Below are 22,757 nucleotides of genomic sequence, written 5' to 3'. Positions count from 1 at the left end.
AGGATTGCATGTATTTACTTATTTAGAATTGTACTTATTTAATTTTTTTGGAATTGCATTTATTTAATTAGTTAGGATTGGATTTATTTACTTATTTAGGGTTGGATTTATTTAATTATTAAGTATTGTATGTTATTTACTTATTTAGGAATGCATTTATTTAATTATTTAGGATTGGATTTATTTAATTATTTAGGATTGCATTTATTTGATTATTTAGGATTGTCTTTATTTACTTATTTAGGGTTGCATTTATTTAATTATTTGGGATTGTATTTATTTAATTATTTAGGATTGGATTTATTTACTTATTTAGGATTGGATTTATTTACTTATTTAGGATTGCATTTATTTAATTATTTAGGATTGCATTTATTTAATTATTTAGGATTGCATTTATTCAATTATTTAGGATTGCATTTATTTGATTTTTTAGGGTTACATTTATTTAATTATTTAGAATTTCATTTATTTGATTATTTAGGATTGCATTTATTTAATTATTTAGGGTTGCAATTATTTAATTATTTAGGATTACATTTATTTAATTATTAAAAAATTGTATTTATTTACTTATTTAGGATTGAATTTATTTAATTATTTAAGATTGCATTTATTTACTTATTAAGGATTGCAATTATTTACTTATTTAGGATTGCAATTATTTAATTATTTAGGATTGCCATAATTTAATTATTTAGGATTGCATTTATTTACTTATTTAGGATGGAACTTATTTAATTATTTAGGATTGCAATTATTAAATTATTTAGGATTGGAGTTATTTAATTATTTAGGATTGCATTTATTTGATTATTTAGGATTGCATTTATTTACTTATTTAGGATGGAATTTATTTAATTATTTAGGATTGCAATTATTAAATTATTAAATATTGAATTTATTTACTTATTAAAGATTGCATTTATTTAATTATTTAGGATGGGATTTATTTAATTATTTAGGATCGGATTTATTTAATTATTTAGGATTGGATTAATTTAATTATTTAGGATTGCATTTATTTAATTATTTAGGATTGCATTTATTTACTTATTTAGGATTGCATTTATTTAATTATTTAGGATTGCATTTATTTAATTATTTAGGATTGCATTTATTTGATTATTTTGGATTGCGATTATTTAATTATTTAGGATTGCATTTATTTAATTATTAGGATTGGATTTATTTAATTATTAAGGATTTGATATATTTACTTATTTAGGATGGAATTTATTTGATTGTTTAAGATTGGATTTATTTAATTATTTAGGATTGCATTTATTTACTTATTTAGGGTTACATTTATTTAATTATTTAGGATTGTATTTATTTAATCCTTTAGGATTGGATATATTTAATTATTAGGATTGCATTTATTACTTATTTAGGATTGCATGTATTTTATTATTTAGGATTGCAGTTATTTAATTATTTAGGATTGCATTCATCTAATTATTTAGGATTACATTTATCTAATTATTTAGGATTGTATTTATTTAATTATTTAGGATTGCATTTATTTAATTATTTAGGATTGGATTTATTTAATTATTTAGGGTTACATTTATTTAATTATTTAGGATTGCATTTATTTACTTATTTAGGGTTACATTTATTTAATTATTTAGGATTGTATTTATTTAATCCTTTAGGATTGGATATATTTAATTATTAGGATTGCATTTATTACTTATTTAGGATTGCATGTATTTTATTATTTAGGATTGCAGTTATTTAATTATTTAGGATTGCATTCATCTAATTATTTAGGATTACATTTATCTAATTATTTAGGATTGTATTTATTTAATTATTTAGGATTGCATTTATTTAATTATTTAGGATTGGATTTATTCAATTATTTAGGATTGCATTTATTTAATTATTTAGGATTACATTTATCTAATTATTTAGTATTGAATTTATTTAATTATTTAGGATTACATTTATTTAATTATTTAGGATTGCATTTATTTACTTATTTAGGATTGCATTTATTTAAGTATTTAGGATTGCATTCATTTAATTATTTAAGATTGTATTTATTGAATTATTTTGGATTGCATTTATTTAATTATTTAGGATTGGATGGAGCAGAAACATCAAATACAATTATCATGACACATGTGTTAAGTATAAAAATCATGATGATGGATACTCTCTTTATTCAAATCCTGTTGTAATTACATATTGAAAAATAAAGTGGTTTTAATTCTCCTTTAACTCGATAAATTATCACTTTACACTGATGATTGCATAAGCCTGAAACACTAGTGTCTGTAGGTATAAAAGTATCTTTTACCCTCATTAAACAACCACAAAAGTTTAATATGCAAACTTCGCTGATATAAATTGTTTTAAGTTGACTAAATTATAATTTAGAATCTAGTGAAAATCCAGGAAAGTTTTTATTGAACATGTAATGTTTATTATTATTTTAATAACGTCTATTACTTTAATAAGATCTCACATAGAATATTGATTGATTCTATATTGGGCACCAATAAATAGATATTGGGTTATAAAAATATAAGAATATAGAAAAATATGACAATGACTTTAATAATAAGGACAGGTAAAAATTCTTAGATTTAATAACTTTACAGAAGAGAAGAATAACGAGTGACTTGGTTGAGACATTCAAAGAGACGAGATTTCTAAGCATGTATCACACTGTTTTACTTCACACTGGAAATTTTTTCGCAAAAACATTTTAAAACTATTTTTCTAATTGATATTTTTCTAATATATTTTTGAACAAATTGCTCAATAGCACTGATATAGAAATGAACTGATTTAGAAATGTTTAATAATATAATATTAAAGAGACATTTCTTCCGTCTATTTGGTGCAATATTTCATGGAAATTTTTTATTTATATCATATATTGTGCGAGAGTATAGGTATTTACATATATATAATTTTAAAAAATGCTTAGAAGTTGAAATGTATAATTGACTAAAATAAGAGGTGCTTAATTAATAGATAAACTAATACCCATCATCACCTTTAAGATAATGTTTTAATTTAGTGTGTATATTTATGTTAATATGGAATTACCATTTCCTTTAGTTGTTAGGTGATATTATTGCACAACAATGACCATCATAGTCTAAAGTAGCGTTTCTAAAACTTGTTTACTTTCGTGTAATCTTTAAAACAAATTTCAAAGAACCTCTGTACACAAACATTAGTGTAACATGAGCAGATTGTTGAAAATATCCCATTAACATTAAATTACTATGTAATTACGAAAATTAATACATCTCAGTTTAAATTGTAATTTCGTTTTCACATGCATAAATTAATAATCAGAATTTTTTTTAGTTTCCTCTTAAAAATCAGTCATATACAGGTCGTGTCCTCTGAGTTAGCACTGAATAGTGAAGGAGGTTTCACACTGGTGTCGTATCACTTTATATATTTTCAATAATTATTATGATTTAATAACATAATAATGTTATGATATCTATATTACAATATCACATTAAACAATAACATATCCTGCATATTTCATGCTATTATATATATATATATATATATATATATATATATATATATATATATATATATATATATATATATATATAAGTTATCTTATATTTCTGAATTTTTTAGATGATGATTGATAATTTGTATTATTTAGATTTTTCAGACTATTGTTCTTGTCCGGAATGCTATTTGCAAATTTCCAAACTTAATAGAGGATTACTGAGTTCAACAAGATACAACTGAAGAAGGTCGATGGAAACAATAAAGATGAGAATAGTAGTCCGAATAATCCAAATAATCCAAATTCATTATCTTATCTCATTTTTTAGAGCAGAACCTTAGGATATTTGAGAACCTCAATCGTGAACCTCTAATCTAATGGAAGATATTCTAGCAAAACATGTAGATATTTTCATTAAAAATATAACAATTAAATCTGTTTATGGGTGTCATTCATATTAGGAAAATTACTATAAGTTTAGTGAATACTGATAATGTGAAGTAAACTCTAAATTTAATATTATTTGTAGACAAATAGATAATGACATCACAAAACATTTTTTTAATATCCTTACACCAAAAACATTCTTCCTTTTTCAGATAGTAAAAAATTGGATCTTGTTTTCCTCCTTCATACATCAACCAAAATCAGTGACATGGGCTTCAAGCTAATAGTTAACTTCTTGAAAAATGTTCTTCGAGATGTGGATGTGGATTCTGGTGATGTCCATGTTGGAATTGCGATGTACCGTCGTGATCCAGATATTATATTCAACCTTGACCAATATAATACAAAAGAGGAGCTGATAGAAGCTATCGAAAATATTCCAGATGATTATCGATCTGACGAGGCCGATTTAGCCCGTGGTATGAAAATAGTCAGGCACATCATGCTGTCCGATGTAAAGGACAAAAGGCCCAGTGTACCAAATGCCGTTGTGGTCATTACGGATGGCCTTTCAACAGCAGACTCAAATGACCTGAAAAGAGCTGCCGCGATGCTCAAGGATGTTGCCTATATATTTGCAGTTGGAATAGGAATACATACTTCTGCCGAGTTGAAAGATGTGGTGTCGGAGCCAGCCAATATAAACCATTTCTTAGTTGTGAGCGTTGAACATTTGGGTGACGTGGAGCCACAACTTACTGAGCAGATGATGGCATGTGAGTACACAGAAAACAACAAAAAAATGGCTCAATGCATGCACAAATGCGTGCAGTTGTCATAGAAAAAAAAGCGGCAATTGCAGCAGCAGCGAAGGCAGCAGCGGCAGATTTTGCAAGCGTTCCATTTTGATTCAGGCGAAAACAGCGCTTTGATAATATTCTATAATATCGTTGGTCATTCACAAAAAAAAGCGCTATCATATCATAATCATCATGAAGCTTTCAGGAATTATTCTAAGAAAGATGCTGCATTTCTTATGGCAAATCCGTTTTTGTTTCATAAGAAATCTCTTTCTGATTTTCATATGCACTGTTTATTTTACCTTTATCTTATGATTTCCTTCATCTTGCGTTTTACGAGCTACAGGTTCTTTTGAACTGGTGAGAACACTCTCTTCACCAGTACACCAGAGATACTTTTTAATGGATATTTTTCTGTTTGTTTCGTTAGATAATTTACTTCACCGGATAGAAAGTAACATGTTTTATCTAATTAAGAAATAAGAATATCAACAGCAACATTTTATTTGTAAAAGCTTAATAAATAAACCTGATAAGTGTATATTTTCAAATAAATGATTAATTTTTGTATTTTTGTAATAATATAAAGCCACATGAAAGTATTCAATATAGATGAAATTCTTTAAAATGTTTAACTTAATAAAATAGTATATTAATTCCAGTAGCCGCCAATATTTATAAACAACGATGATAATTTGTCTTTATACATAGACATCTGACTTTAACAAAATCTAATATAAAAAAATTATGCGCCTAATATGCTGTAAATATAAAACTATTCTTAATTAAATCAAAACGGTGTATTAATAAAGAAAAGAAAACTGATGAAATCTAATTAAATAAAAATCAATTCAAATGAAAACAAATGACAAATAACAAACATTTCTACGCATGTATGTATTGAGGTCAAAACTCAAATAAAATCTTAAGTATTAACTTTTTCTAGATCAGTGGAAAAAATCACAGAGAGTCGAAAATATAATATTATTGTAAATATAAACTAACAAGATTGCTGGTTTGTTATTACATCTATGAATGAAAAAATGTTATTATGATTTTAATATTTCATATATTGTATCTTAACTATTCAAAAATATTATTATTATTGTTATTATTATTATCATTATTATTATTATTGTTATTATTATTATTATTATTATTATTATTATTATTATTATTATTATTATTATTAATTATAATAATAATAATAAATAATAATAATTATTATTATAATGATCGTGATAATGATAATAATAATAATATAAATTATAATAATAATAATAATGATAATAACAATAATAATAATAATAATAATAATAATAATAATAATAATAATAATAGATAAAAATGGCCAAAATAAATTTTATGTTTAAATTGATTTTAAACGTGGATATATTATAGACGAATATATGCTGAAATAACATTAAAATATATTCCTAAAAACTATTTTCACATGAAAACTCTTCAAAGAAACACATCAGAATGAATAAAAACAGGAAATAAAAAAAAATTACAAAAAAATAAAAGACGAAACGAAATTCATGTTTGTGCTTAAGCTCTTTAAGTCATGGCTTGCTTTTTATTTTCGTTCCAGTGGAACTCTTCAATATCACTTGAGCAATTTTCTTCCCTTTTTTTTTCTTCAAATTTCTTTTAAAAGTTGTCGACTGAAAATAACTGTCCCGGAATATATTTTATTAAAAATTTCAGAATGTTGTATCCATAAGAATTTACATAATGTATATAATGTATATAAAGGCAATTAAAAAGTGATATGCAACAAACATTTCCCTTTATAAACAGTGTAAATTTTATAATAGTGCTTTTCTAAAAATAAATAAATTCAATAAAACTGATTGCAACTTAGTATCAAAAATGTCTAGTTGAATATTCATGTCAATCAATTGTCATGACTGTTTGACTCTGTGCTTCAACTTTTGCCTTTGTCTAATACGGTTCCATTCTGATGTTTCAAGGTGCAACTATTCTCTATTTCTTTCCGGCTTTACTGTTCGCTGCGCAACTATGGCTCACTTTTGCGCTTATCCATTTTTGCATTCCTGCCAACAAATTGCTTGCATGCTCTGCATAGGTAAACGTTCTAATTGAATGTCATCAATATTTTGCGATATTTTCATTTCATTTATCACATTTAGAAATATAATAACGTCTTTTCAAACGCAATATTTAATTATCTATGAACATCCATAAAATAATTAAATATACTTTATTGATTCTATCATATGTAATCACTGATTAATATGTGTTTTGTCATAATAGTTTACTTTTAATTAAGGCATTCATAGCAACTATATAGTTAACATTTACTTATATTCGTTGAAAAATAATAACAAACTGATTTAAATAATCAAAACTTAGCATTTAAAACATAAAACATTTCCATGTTATTAAATGACATATGAATTTACTTTTTAAATAAAAACTACTCTACACGCTTTCTATTTGTCTTTATTATAATTTTGATCTTTTAATTATTTTCTTGTATTTATTAATTACGATTTATAAAAGATAAAATACGTTTTTATTAAAAAAAATCTGGAAATATTATAAGATGTATATAGTAGTTTCATAATTGGTAGTTATATTCACAAATTTTATCGTCTTTTAATAATCAACGAAGTGCAATTAAAACATTTTAAAAAATGTTTGCATTTTTTAATCTTTCATGCAAAGAAATAATATTCATAAATCAATCATGGAGTTTTAATTGTACAAATCAAAAACTATTAATATTAGGAAACAAATTTATTTATTTAATTATTTTCTTGTGTTAATTAACTATGGTTTATTCCAAAAGTACACTGCAGAAAATTTATCAGTCAGCATATTTGAAATAAAAAACATAAATGTAAATTGGTCTTTATTTATGGTATCTATGCTAAAGTGATTTTATTTCTTATCAAATTTTACAGAATTATCTCTCTTAATGCAATGTTTGATATTGGATCTCTAAAAAATAATTGTGCTAACATTTTAGTCCGCTTTGTACAGGCCCAGCTATAAAATCCAATACAAACTAATTGAATACATTATAATTATATAGAAAAAAGTATTAAATCAAGAACTTTTTTTTTGTTCCTTACTTGTGGAATTTACAAAGATACCACTTGTAAAATGTCATTTTTATATTAATTATGACACAAGCAACTTCTAAAATGCATAACACTTTCAACAATATTAAAGTCATATGAGGATAAATAAATATTAATTAAAAAGATTCACCATCATAAATAAATAAATAAATAATATCTTTTAAAGAAGTAAGACAGTTTAGGTATTCATAAACAGTTTTGAACATTTATACTGGTTGTTTACTAAACTTATTTTCTTTTTTTTTCAAGCTTATGGGTGCAGATTTATTGCTCTCATAGTTCTGAACTTGAATATTTTAATGATTGGTTCAAAAACATGTGTTTCAGCATTACTTCCCAACTGCAAATGATATTATAATATTGTTTTACTAACAAAAAATGACATAAATCATAGTTCTAGTACAAATAGAGTGTTCGGAAGTAATGCTGAAACTCATTACACTCTAAATAATTCCCGATCATTAAGGTATTAACATGAACTTGCTTTATTAATCCAAATGTATATATGTTTAACTTGCTAACACTTGTGCAAATATGTATCCAAGAATTTGTTTCTATTTGTTTATATTTGTTTATATGTCTGTGTGTATGCATGCAATTGCTGAACTTTACACAGGTATTATCAATATTTGTTTACAAGAAATTCACATGTATCCCCAAATATATATATATATATATATATATATATATATATATATATATATATATATATATATATAGTAATTTATAAAATATATATGGCGATTAAGCTACACTGAATATTCGGCGTTTCATCCACTCTAGGATTCCTTAGGCTAGAGTGGATGAAACGCCGAATATTCAGTGTAGCTTAAACGCCATATATATTTTTATAAATTACTAACTAGCTCTACCTACGTATTGAGCACCTTTGAAGTAAATACTTAAAGTTTACACATAAATCTATACATTCGTATATTAATTTTATGTAAGTAAATGAAGTAGTTATATATATATATATATATATATATATATATATATATATATATATATATATATATATATATATATATATATATTAGCAAATTAATTCAATATGTAAATAATCGTCAACTTAACCCAGGAAATATATTATATTGGAAAACGCAAATATTTTTCAGATTATTATTAAATATTTCAAAATCATTTCCACTGTAAAATATGAATACATTTTTCACGCATGGAATCATTTTTAAGTCTATATGACTGAAAAAAATACTTTTTCTACAAAGAATAAATGTAATTAATGGAGTAGCAATGATAATTTAAATAAAACATGCAATGCTTTTAACAGATAGTATATCTGATTCTACAGATATTGACTCAGATTTTAATTTTATTGATTTTTATTTATATATGAACAAAACTACATTACTCAATTAAACATTTTAAATGTTTAATTGAGTAATATTTTACCATGTAGTTTTGTTCATATATAAATATAAGTACATAAATATTGAAAAATAAGAATTGATAAATAGTTTCTTTTATATTAGCTAAGAACTGCAATGTAACATGTATTGTTAAGTAAACTGAATGACTAACTTAATAAAATTATATTTTATTAAAAGTATCAGTTTATTGCACTTTCTTATTAAAAATGTAGGGATAAAATAGGTTTTATAAAAGAATCTGGAAATCTTATAAGTTTTATGTAGTAGTTTCATAAATGATAGTTATATTTACAAATTTTATCGTCTTTTAATAATCAATGAAGTGCAATTGAAACATTTAAAAATTTATTAATTTTATTTATTGCGGACTATTATCCTCATCTTTTCTTGATTGTTTCATGACGTTTCGGCCAACTATTTCTCTGACGTTCATCAGGTTGTAACCTCGACAGGATAGGAACTCTGAATCTTCTGATTGCATCCACTACAATCACTGCCTTCCGTAGGTGTTGTCGTCTGACAACGTTTTTGGCCAAGTAAGCCTCTGGCCGGCTTTGGATAGGATTGAAACTGCTATCTTCAGACAATTCTCACCTGGAACCGTAGAGATTCAACATCTCTATCAACTGCACCACGGGCCCCGAAGGCGATGAAGGCTAATTTTTTAGGTCTGATCTTCCATGGCCGGGTCCATACCGAATGGTATATATATTATTTAATTGCCAAAAACGTGGTGAGACGGCAACAACTACGGGAGGCAGTAATTGCAGTGGATGCAGTCAGGAGATTCAGAGTTCCTATCCCATCGCGGTTACCACCTGACGAAAGCCAGAGGAATAGTTGGCCGAAACGTCGTGAAACAACAACTAATAAAAAAGATGAGGATAATAGTCCGCAATAAATAAAACTAATAGCTAATACACATCTCAAAAATGAATTCCAATTAAATAATATTAAAAAATTTGTTTGCATTTTTTAATCTTTCATGAAGAGAAATAATATTCATAAATCAATCATGGAGTTTTAATTGTAACAAATGTATGGCTACAAATCAAAAACTATTTATTAATATTGAGAAACAAATTTCAACAGTTCTTATTATAAACAAATTAATTGCTAATTACTCATTAAAAACTAAAGTACAAATCTGTTAAATGAATATTTTCAGGTTTGGAGTTTTTCAAAAATGTTATATTTTCTTATTGAACAAAAATGGATTAATAAAAATAGAATTCTCCATAAGTAAAACAATCTTGAAGTAATTTTAAACAACACTCTTTTGTTAGAGTTTTAAAGATTATATCACTTTATTATTTCTGATAAAAATCGAAGATAATAATAAATATATCTCGCTCATTATTTGATGATATTTTGAGACGAAATATTGTTATTTACATTATTTATAGGAGGTGAAAGGTTGTCTTCGTTTTGGTTGTTGTTGTTGTGTTTACAAAGTTACGGCCGTTATGGCCACCGACCTTCTTCAGTTGTCTTTTGTTTTCATTGCAAACTTTTGTGAATCAAAAACTGAACCCTTTTATTTAATCAATTCTGGTAAAATGTTCTCATTCTGCATTCCATACCTTTTAAATATAAATAATTATCAGTTAATTTATGTTCAATTCCTTCACTGCAGATTAAGCTTACAATTTCTAGATATTATATACTCTAGAATATATATTCAATAATCATTTTATTTATTGGTCAAGTTCTGGGTGGATTGATAAACCTAATGCCTCTAATATGATAATTTATTTATAGCCATATTGCATGCAAGTATTCAATTCAATTTAGTTTATTATACATAGGTTAAAACATTACATGTTTCGTCACCGTTAAGAAGAGCGATGGAAGAGAAAAAAATTAAAAAGAAGGAAAGCAAACAAAAATGAAGGGAGGGACGCTGCGAATTTAGATGGTCGGAAATACAGTTGACCAGCACCTATCCAACTCCATCTTGAACTGATCCGTTGTTAATCACGTGGTAGTCTACTCCAGGAAGCTGATTTGTGGATGAGAAAAATGCAGCTTTTCGTCAGTTTAGCCGAAATCTCAAATGAAACAGCTTCAGGTCATGTCCTCTCAATCCACGTTCGGGTGCTGGGGTGAAGAAAAGATCCTGAGGGAGGTCGTAATGGTCAAGAAGGAGGTTATAGGCCACAATTTAGTTGATCCTCAGTCTTCGGCACTCCAGTGAAAAAAAATTCAGCCACTGCAGACAGGTTTCATAAGAAAGGTTACAAAAGCATCACACTTACCAGGTTTCTCCAGATGCTGAATGTCATGAACCAGGTATGGAGACGACGCCTTGATGCCATACTCCAACACAGGTCGGACGAATGATACTTGCGTAGGAAGGAAGATCTCCAGAGTTAGGTTGGCAAAAGAGTGCTAGATGAGAAAAAGAGTATTCGTTGCCTTGCTTGTTGGCAGCCTGAATACAGTGGCTCAAAAGCTTTGAAGGCAAAATCAACCAGCATACCGAGATCTCTGGTCTCCTCAACATCTGCGAAATAGTTTTTTGCAGCGCCAAAATAAGTGGTGACTCCAATAGATTGCCAATTACAAGTATATAATGATAAGGATTATTAATCATACTAAACTTGACGTTTATGAATCCTAGCAAATCCTAGTGGATAGAGAGTTGACTAAAGAGATCGGAGGATTAATTTTATCTAGAGGTTAAGAGTTCAAATTCATTGATATAAAATATCTTAATAGCCTTATTTAAGCAAACAGTTCAGTTTAAAATTCAAAAAGTATATGTCATTTTACCCCTACCAAAATATAACAGTGCAAAAAGCCAGACTCATAGAGACTCATTTTCGTGGCACAAAATGATGCAATGCCATGACCCTGTGATATTTCATGTAGTTGTACTTAAGGGGGTGGTCTTTCTGGTATAGGTGAAAAGACTTAGAATGGACAATGAACATAATGTTTTTTAACATAACAACAACAATATGAAGACAACAGTCTGAAATATACATGAGATAAATACTTTCGTTTCTTGTTGTTTCTGTCGTATCTGAACATATGTTAAGTACATTTATGTGCACTTCTCATCACGAGAAAATTACATTCATCGTTGACGAATTATTAATAATATTTAAAGAAGTGTTCTAAAAGTATTCTTCGAATGCATTATTTATTCTTATTTCAAAGATGTTTCTTTTATATATTCTTTTTCAGGTTCATGTAACGCTTAATGCATGCTTTCATATAAAAAATAATTCCAGGTTTATCATGAATATATCATATCTATTATTTATGCTTTCAGTACAAGGTGACGCAGCATTCCCAGATGGATCCTCAGGTACATTTATCAATTATAATCCCCATATTAATTGCAATGCTCAAATAATGTATGAAAAATTTATTTTCTGTGTTTTCTTTCCATCAGTTCAAATATTTCTAAAAACATCTGATAGCTTATATGGGATATTTTTACCATTGATCCTTTTTTATTATAGTTTTTTTTTTACCCCAAACAAGGCACAGTGCTACTTGGATGTAAGGGACTACTATTTAGGACAAAATGTGCAGGAATACTATGTAGGGAGTTCAGCAGCAAGATATCTGTTCACATTATACTTAAACTTTTGCATGTCGGTACAGTCAGGGAAGCACGGAGCCGGGAGGGCATTCCAAATTTTAGCTGTTAGAAGGAAGAAACTATTTGAGTAGAAGGTTTTCCAGCATCTAAGGATCTGTACAGTGAAGAGGTGGGATTTTGCTTCTTGTCAGCTTAGTCTGGGGTATTTACGTCGAGGGGGTATATGGAGTTGATGTTCATCAGACCACCTTCCATTAAAGTACAGGGATGCAATAATTTATCCATAAGACAGAGGTTTAAATTTGGTTAACAGTGCGATACCTATTAGGTTGACCACTCGTTTTTGAACCCTGTCTAGGAGTGAGAGACTAGCAGATGCATCAGTCCAAATGTGGCAACAATACTCCATGTATGAGCAAATGGTGGCCTGTATAGGTACAGGATACTCTCAGGCACAAGCAACTTTCTAGCGCCATAGAGGGAGTCCACTTTCTTTGCAGCAGTCTTGGCAATGCCCTCAATATATTTGATCCAATTCATGTTTCCTGTGAACCTTAAACCGAGAAGTTTAAACAAAGAGCTTTCAAGTAGAGTATCATAACCATGGTTATCAATGGTTGAGAAAAATTTTGTAGTTATTAAAAGAAAGAAGCTTTGTCTTGGTAGCATTAAATGTTACCATCCATTTATGTCCCGATTCCACTACTGACTGGAGATCTTACTCTAATGTTTCATCCATTTCCTAGATATTTGTTGATTCATTTTCCCCTCATATCCGTTATAGAGCATGGTGTCGTCAACAAATATACCCATCTCGGAGACAATTTTATCATGAAGGTTTTTTTATGAATAAGAAAAAGAATAAAGGTCCAAAAATCGACCCCGACATTTATATCGTGTTTTGAAGTACTGTCTTTGAGCAATGGCAGCTGCGCAACTAGAAGTGAACAGCTGAGGAGAGTGGGGTTTGCTATAGTACTTCCGTGTGGGAACGTGCACTTCAATTGCTGCTTTGAACCATTCAGTGGTCTTATCTGTGCACTGTTCCACAAGAAAAAGAAAATATATTTCCCCATGGAGCATCTCCGATGTGATTTCTGATGGCTTCTTAGTGAGTCTTCTTGCCATACCTTGTCGTCAACTTGGGGTTGAGAATTTATGGTGATCATCTACATGATCAGCATTCCCGAGTGGGCAATGGATTTAAAAGTGAGGCTTGCTGATTCTGTCAACCTGGAAAATGAGTCGGGAATGTTAGTCTGTGTCAGGGAAAGTGTCTATGGAACTATAGAAAACAAGCCAATTACTGTGGTGGAAATTAAAGTTACCAAATACATGTACTTTGGAGAGTGCTGCATTTATGTTATCAGAGAGATTGTTGATTAGAGGGAGAACGGTAGAGGAAATATAAGTAACTAACGCTATGTTGCAGGTATAGTTTAAAGCACATGAAGTCCTGATTGTCTGATTGCCTTGTATTCCAAATATAGACTTCAAGTCCGTGCATGTATCTGTCGTAGTCCTTAAGGTAAAATGGGAGATATTCAGACATGTTAAAGTGGTTAGAGGTATGGAGAAGTGTAGGCTAGTTTCATTTAGCACTAAGTTATCCAGGGAGTTTACGAGGAGAAATGCTTTTACATCGTCTGTTAGTTAGACCATGGATGTTTGTGAATGCGAGCCTCAAAGGAGGAGGCGAACTGTTGTTGTTGTTCGAGTGTGCGTCTGGTTTGATCATTTTCTTTTGGATTGAGCTGTTATTTTATTGCCCTAATCCAGAAACAAGGCTAAATACTGGGTGTCTCTAATGAATCCCTGTGATCGCACCTATATACCTGACAAATAGACAATGAAGGTGTACAAAAGCCTACAATAAACAGAGCCTATCTACTGCTTAAGCAGTTTAGGTTTGCAAACTGGTAATTTGTTTGAGTCACCAGCTCTAAGGATGTTATTGACCAGGACTAAGAAGACCCCACCCTCCTCTGGTTGTTTGGTGCCAAGACGTATTAGTTCCGTGGCACCAGTTTAACATCAGAGTTTTACTTCTCCTAGACGGATGACTTGATAAGATCTACGAATTCATCGACACTGACAGCGTTAGTCTGGCGCCTACATTCAAAGCCAGGTATTTTTAGGCTCCTGTATAGGTAGTTAGGATTAATTGAGTTAGTATTAAAGATAATTAGTATTGCTATAAAGTTACACTCCTCAGCAAAATCAAATTAAGATTGGAGATGTGGTTCCCCACTCATTTTAAGTGGAAAAATGGGGGGGGGAGTATGAACATAGGTTGTAAACTGAAGATTAGTATCTATTATATTTAAATGAGGAATAAATATGGTTTATGAATTAATAAATGCATTAGAGTAAGAATACTAAAGAGTTATGGTATGATTCAAAATGAACTTAGAATTTCAGATTTTCAGCTGGAGAAAAACTCATATAAATAAAGCATTATTTTTACTAATTTTATCCAAACCTTACAATCTTACTGATTTTTTTTCAATTGAATTGACTGAATGAAGATTAGAAGAAAAGTTCTTGTCTATTTAAGTTTATTTTGTAAGATTAACTATATTCCTATCAAATATATATATATATATATATATATATATATAAAAGTGAACGTGTGTGTTTGTGTGTGTGTGTGTGTGTGTGTGTGTACATTTCCCTACGCAATAACTCTGTCAATTTTCAGTCTACAGACTCGAAATTTGATATACAAGGTACTGATTTTTTTCATTTGAATTGATTGAATGAAGGTTAGAAGAAAATTTCTTGTCTATTTAAGTTTATTTTGTAAGATTAACTATATTCCTATCAAATATATATATATATATATATATATATATATATATATATATATATATATATATATATATATATATATATATATGTATATGATTAATCTATGTATGTTTTGTTTTGATTTAAAAATGTGTCCAACGGCTGAAAATTATGATGTTTTTCACATTTAAAAATTAAAAATACTTTTATGGATAACAAAAGTATGTAAATCTAGGTATTAATGTACTTTTTTTATATTTAAAAAAAAATGGATATTTTTTAACTTGGAACAACACTCTTATGATAACGTTCCTATATGCATCTGCGTCTGTCAGTGATATGTGAAATTCTATGGATATTTTTTTCTTTTTTACTTCTGGTGCAAACGTGAAATTTCACATGGGGCAGCAAACACATTATGCTTACATCTATATATACATATATCTTCCCTCATTCGTTTCTTAGTTTTTAATTTATCATCCTGACGTTTCCTCTTAGAGGGTCAGACGATAAGGCCTTAAGGATATTTTAATAATTTCACCTGCCCATTTCTTGTGTTTTTTTGGTATTTAATTAAATTATGTTTCCTCTGAAATTTCTCCTTCCATTTTGCTGTACCAAAAATCTACTTACATATATATAACTGAAAATTTGAAATACTTTCAGATTACAGCTTGTATAATACTGTAAAATTAAAGTCTCAATCGAATAAAAAAGCTCAATATACTAGATAGGGCAATATTATAAGTGAAAATTTGGAATTAAATTCAGTAATTTAAAAAAAATACGACAAATTTATTAGTCAACAAGGAATACAAAAATCAAAAGTTATTTCTTTAATCCATGGATTTTTAATAAATGGCTCATTTCATCAGACGAAATATTATTTTAGCAAAATAATGTTAATAGGGAGTCATAAAGTTTGTTAATGAAAAACTAAAAAGCTTGCCTGAAAAGCCTAAAAGAAGACAAAATTGAAAAAAGGATATTCCATGATGTCATTAGGTTCAATGAAAACATATCAACGCAAAGTCGTAAAATCCAGGTCAATTAAGACAGGTATACTTCAAATTATGAAATTTATTATTATTGATTATTAAATTAAATTATTAAAGTTTTTAATGTTCAAATGTATTCCTATGAAGCAAGCCATACAACGTGATAAAGTAAAATCTATTGCAGACTGAATATTGCAAAAAGCGTATTTTACAAAAGAATTTTCTAAAAAGTTTATTATATTAAAATTTACTGCAAAATTTTCACATGCTATGAATATATTTTAAAATTGGTATATTAAAATTATAATAGACAAGAGGCCATTACGAGAAAGAAAAAACTCTGTATGGTCCCATCAAATATTAAAACATATTTTTCTTCATATTTCCAGAAACAGTTTAGTTTTTGTATTAATGCTTACTTAAATATAATTGCTTTAATATAACATTAATGTAACTTCAATATAACAGTAATTTGAATAATAAGAATTATTTCATGAAATCTATATTTCCAAATAATCAACAATTAATCTAATATCCTATTAATCTCGCTTATACATTATAATATTTTATTTCTTTCAATATAAATAATGATAAAAAAAACGTAATCGCTACTGTAATGACATGTGTTTCATATGGAAAATAATCCATATTATTGATACATTATGACAGAAAAACAATATAAATTGTATCAACAAAACAAAAAAAAACACTTTTTTTATTTTTGCTAATTTATTTTATTTATTTTTTCTTTCTAACAGTTACAGAAACTAGAAAAGCCGACATCACTTTTCTGGTACACGTAAACAAGGGTACAGATAAAAGTGATATGGATATTCTAGTAAACTTTTTAAAATATTTGCTTACTTATGCAGATATAGATTCTGGAGCTGTTCGTGTTGCTCTGGCTTATTACAAATTGAATGTCAAGGTTGATTTTGACTTTAATGCCTACAGCACTAAACGTGATGTATTCAATGCCTTAGACCAGTTTAAAGAATCTAAAGCCAGAAGCCCGAAAGCAAATGTTGCCGGAGCTTTGAAATCATTGCCAAGATTATTACTCAATTCGAAAAAAGGTGATCGAGCAGATGCTAAGAATTACGTCATTCTTGTTACTGATTTGGAGACAACTATTAAGAAAAATCTTGTTCGCAATAATGCACAAACTCTGAAGGACACTGGTGCTCAGGTGCTTACAGTCGGTGTGGGACTTCCAGATTCTGCTGAATTGAGAACTATTGCAAGTGCACCAGCGGGTCTCCATTCCTTTTTTGCTGACTACAGATCACTTAATGGTATCGTCCAAAGCATTGTCCGTATGGTTCCTCCTTGTAAGTTTGTCAAATATTTTTGCATGGCATTGCGTAGATCAGTTGAGCTCTCTCACTGATTAGTAAATATCGGCATGCGACAAATTACTATCCCTTTATTTAAGTAGACATAGAACTATTCTTCTATATTTTAAAAAGTATTTCTCACGTTCTTTTATAACTTAGTAACACCTAGAAATACTTTTATTGAAGAAACGGATAATACTTGAAAATAAGTGCGGCAAATATTTATTCATGTATTCGTGCTTTACAAAGATTATTTTAATTATATGTATGCATTTACTGAAATGGTAAACCTGATTCAAGAATTAATATAAAAGCATTCTGTGTGTAATTAAAACCAAAACTGTATTGCATGTTTCCAAATGTTATATTTTCAAAGTTATTTTCTGCATGAATCGCACTACAATATTAAAAAGAAATAATTAGATAAATACTGTGATTCAATTTTGGTGAATTCAATTGCCATCAAAATAGTCTAATCTATGTAATTTATTCAAGGAACGATTGTGTGAATATATTTCAAAAGAAATATTCAATTACAGATTGTATATATTTGCTAACAATAGCAATTAAAAAAAAAATAACATTAGTTAAATACAGATACAATTTTTGCTGTTAATAAGCTTACAATTTTAATGGCAAACACCATGTAATAAAAGATCAATAATTGAACATTACCCATATTTTTACAAGGATTATAAAGTCAGAATAGATTGAGGTCTGATAATAAATCTGTTTTCCCCTTTTCTCTCTTTCTTGTCGCTATCTGTCTGTTTCTCTCTCTCTCTCTCTCTCTCTCTCTCTCTCTCTCTCTCTCTCTCTCTTTGTTTCCTTTCTATGTATCTTTTAATTATTTACACCATTAAATTCGTCTAGAAAGCGCAGATATTTTACAAATAACTCATTTCCAAGATTGGCATAAAATCGGGAATCTGCACAGAATTTTGAATGGAACAATTTATTTAATACACGGGAGTAGCATGCTCTTGTTCCATCAGCCATGACTGGGTAGAAATCCTAAGTAATTAGCAATTGTGGTTTGAGCGTTAACACCAGCTTAATCCATAACATAATGTCTAACAAAATGTCTAATATTAAAAAACATCTTTAAAGAAAACGATTTAAACTAATCTACTTGAAAAACTGAAAATACATTACTGCCATGCAAATATTAATGCTGTTTCTTCCTTAAAAATAGATACGATTCATTCAAACGTGTAAATATCAACGGCATGTTATAATGATAGCTAACAGCATGTCAAAATAAGATAAATTTCCAAATGACTTATAAATTTCTTTCTTTTTCTCTTTAGTGGATTATCCAAGGGATCCCGTCACAACAGTTCCAGCTCCGAGTACGTGATATGTTTATTTTTTAGTCTTATCCAAATGCATGCGAGAAAATTTTATGTTACAAGAAAATAAAAAAGAAAATATTATTAAAGGTTATATTACTTATATCTGTTATTTACAAAAGTTTAAGGTTACTTTGTTGAAATGTTTTTTTAAGCATTGCAATCTATGCTTTTTAATAATGCGATAACACATAAAAGCTGAACACATTGATTAGGATCAAAGTATTTTGTTATTGTAAATTTCAGGGCATTGTGATAATTACTATGTTGTAAAATTTGGATACAGAATATTAAATCAAATAAATTTAAAAGGATCAAATTCTGGATATATTATGGCGATTCTGAACATATAATTAACATAAAAAAGAAGTATAAGAAGCGTTCTAAAAGTAGTGTCTCCTATTTTTTTTATTTTGTCCAAATGGATCAGAGAGAATTGCAAATTGCATTGTTATGACTGAACTTATGCATTCATAACCTGAAAATTTCATCTCTCTGTTGTATATATTGATAGTGTGAGACTAAGAAAGCAATCCTTGTCATGGACGTGCGTTCGAAACAGAGATGCGTCATTGAATTCCTGGGAAAGGTGAATTAAGAATGGGCTGACTATGTAGAAAAATAAATTCTAGAGCACAAAAGGTCGCTCATTTTAATCGCACGACTTCTGTCTTCGTAGCTCTTCAACTTTTGGAGTTAAAAAAAAAATAATAAGAGGCTTTACTTTTGGAACGACCATCGTATGGACAAACCAAAGTCTAGAATTGTGAATTTAAAAAGATGTGGTTTTTAAAAACAATGAAAGTAGGAAAACAAATACTAGAAATAAAGCAGAGTCGTATTTGATAATTACTAATTTTTATTGGAGTCACAGAGTGTTGGGGGGTTTTTTTCAGAGTCAGCAGTCATTTTATTTTATTCAGCTGACACCTCATGTTTTTTTTTTTTGTCTGAGTTTGAGTTGTGTTTCTTAAAACAAATTCTGAAATAAGAGTCAGAGTATTCTATGCATATTTTTACCTAGTCATCTTCCCATTTCTTTTTGTATGACAGTTCCACGTTAAGTTTGAAGTTTGGCAAGAAATCATTTAAGTTAGCTAGCATCCCTAAATGCAAAACTACCAAATAATGCATACCTGGATTTTTTTTCTGCATGAATCAACTCCAAAACAATTTTTTGTGAGCATAAAAAAAGAAAATAGTAAAAGGCTACATGGCAAGAAATTTGATGCAAAATGCAATTCTATCCCCAAAATATCCAGCAAGCAAAATGATCCGAGATGATGTGTATGAATATGAGACTCCTACACTTTCTATGGCTGCCTGAAACAACAATGATTCTAAATTATGGGTAACTGTTGTGAGTAAAAATCTATTCAGCATGTCACTATTCGAAGGCTATACAAAACTTTTATTTAAAAAAAGTGACAATACTGGACTGGTGTAGACACAGATATCTTGCGTCATATAATAGTAATAAACAATGCTACAGTAAAGTAACTTTCAAATTCTTAGTGATTTAAGCTAAACCATTAAACGAAATAAAAAAAAACTCTGACTACCGAAACAATTTGACTCTCAAGTAAATAGGGATCAAGAACAAAGGACACGATAAAAAAAACACACTCACAATTTACAGCATTCTGAGTAAAATGAACTAAATTCGCCTTTTCATGGTTAGTTTCAGTATTGGTTTTAATTCTTGAGTAGTAAAATTGTACCAGAAACGTTCCAAAAGTTATGCCTTCTATTTTTCTTATGGATCAGAGGTTTTACTTTTGGAACCACATCGTACAGTGAATTTAAACGGTTATAAACTCCATTATAAAAAAATGAACTTAGCTACTAATATGTTGACGATTTTGTAAAAATCCTTGTATGATCTATGTGATACCTACTTAATTTTATATCATTTTATATAATTTACTTTTACATCATATCTGAAGTTCTTTCAATCTTTCAATATTAAAACCAGGTCACTAAGAATGAAATGTAAACTTAATTCATAGAACTAAACCCTGTGTATCGCTTTATTGCAGGTCAATATTTTTTTTAATTTTTAAATTGCAATGAAACGCAGAAAAGTGAAATCTGGTATAACACTGGAAGAGCATAATAAAGTGCCATATTTCCCCGATTTTTGTTGAATTTGAATAAATATTTTGAAAATTATGCTAATTTCTGAAAATTTTAAGTGTGTATCACTTTATTTCAAGTGTCTAAAATGTATATTTTCGGTAATAAAACAATATTCTAACTTCATATTTCTATTTATATGAAATAAAGAACATATCCGGAAACAATATTAACCAAAAACAAAAACGAATTTTACATTATTTTATTTAAGGAAATATAACTTCCATGCTTCAAAATCACTTTGAATAGCCTCTTGTCAACTGATGATGCCAATCGGCGCATTTGAGATGATGTGATGCTATAGGAAACGTTCAAAAACTTCCTTCAAAGTTCATCTTTTGATGAAAATTGAATACCTGCTTCATAAACTTTCACTTTACTATTAACCAGAGCTGCTCAATTGGGTTTGTATTTGGACAACAAGGTGGCCATGTCATCAAATTTTCTCTACTAATGCCTTAAGGTAGGATGTCATAACCTTGGCTGAGTGGGATGGTGCATTGTCATTCATAAAAATTAATTTGTGGTGATGCGCCAATGGAAGGTCATCAAGCCATGGTGACAAATGCACATTTAAAAATAAAATATAAGATCAGCTTGTCAGTTTGACACCTTCTGGCACTCAGAATGGTCCAATTAGTTCATCGCAGATTATTCCAGGCCAAAATATGACACCTCCACCTCCCTGTTAATGACAGCATCGATGAGGTGTAGAGAATTCAAGAGGACTCCAAACTTTGGCCCACCCATCTGGTCAATCAAGGGCTTCTCTGGCCCCATCGGTGAAAAGAACATTTTTAAAGTTGGTTTTCATGTATTTCAGAGCCTAAGCCAAACGTTTTTCCTTATGAGTTTGGTTTAAAACAGGTCTTGCTATGGACTTAATGCTTCTTGCAACTTTGTTTAAGACATTGTAGCATGGCTTTCTGGATTTCAGCCTTGTCAAATATAGCAACACTGTTGCTGTCCGGCTGCTTGATAAGTTGATGGCAAATTTTTCTAACATCACGACCAGAAACTAACTTTCTTGTATTTTTGAATTTTCAACGAATGAAGACAATGCTCTTCGATGTCTTCCCAGCTCCTTGCTTAGATCTATGAGAGATAAACCTTCTGCAATGCCAGCAACAACACGTTCCTTTTCACTAGCTGTCAATCAACCCTTTCTAGGCATTTTAGGAGACTTGCAATAAAGTAATACACACTTGAAATTACCAGAAAATAGATAAATTAGCGTAATTTTCAAAATATTTGTTCCAATTCAACAAAAGTGCAGGGAAATAAGGTACCTAATATGCTCTTCCAGCGTACCAAATTTCTCTTCTCTGCGTACATAGCAATTTCAAAATTAAAAAATATTGACCTGCAATAAAGCGATACACAAAGTTTAGAGTATAG

At 28.9% G+C, this 22,757-nt stretch overlaps 1 protein-coding gene across 1 annotated transcript in view; it reads left to right on the top strand.

The window, feature by feature from the left end:
* The window catches only part of LOC145240384 (uncharacterized), a 569,837-nt gene that overhangs the window by 106,028 nt on the left and 441,052 nt on the right, over positions 1–22,757 (top strand). Inside the window, exons 5-8 of the mRNA XM_080103965.1 lie at positions 4,099–4,662; positions 12,471–12,506; positions 17,293–17,865; positions 19,182–19,223. Of these exons, the coding sequence (XP_079960091.1) occupies positions 4,099–4,662; positions 12,471–12,506; positions 17,293–17,865; positions 19,182–19,223 (1,215 nt within the window). The remainder of the gene's footprint in view (positions 1–4,098; positions 4,663–12,470; positions 12,507–17,292; positions 17,866–19,181; positions 19,224–22,757) is intronic.

Source organism: Euprymna scolopes, chromosome 19, assembly GCF_053919585.1.
Source record: "Euprymna scolopes isolate OS-2025 chromosome 19, ASM5391958v1, whole genome shotgun sequence".
Lineage (NCBI taxonomy): Eukaryota > Metazoa > Mollusca > Cephalopoda > Sepiida > Sepiolidae > Euprymna > Euprymna scolopes.
Note: the sequence above shows the minus strand (reverse complement) of the source record. Positions and strands in the feature narration are given on the sequence as shown.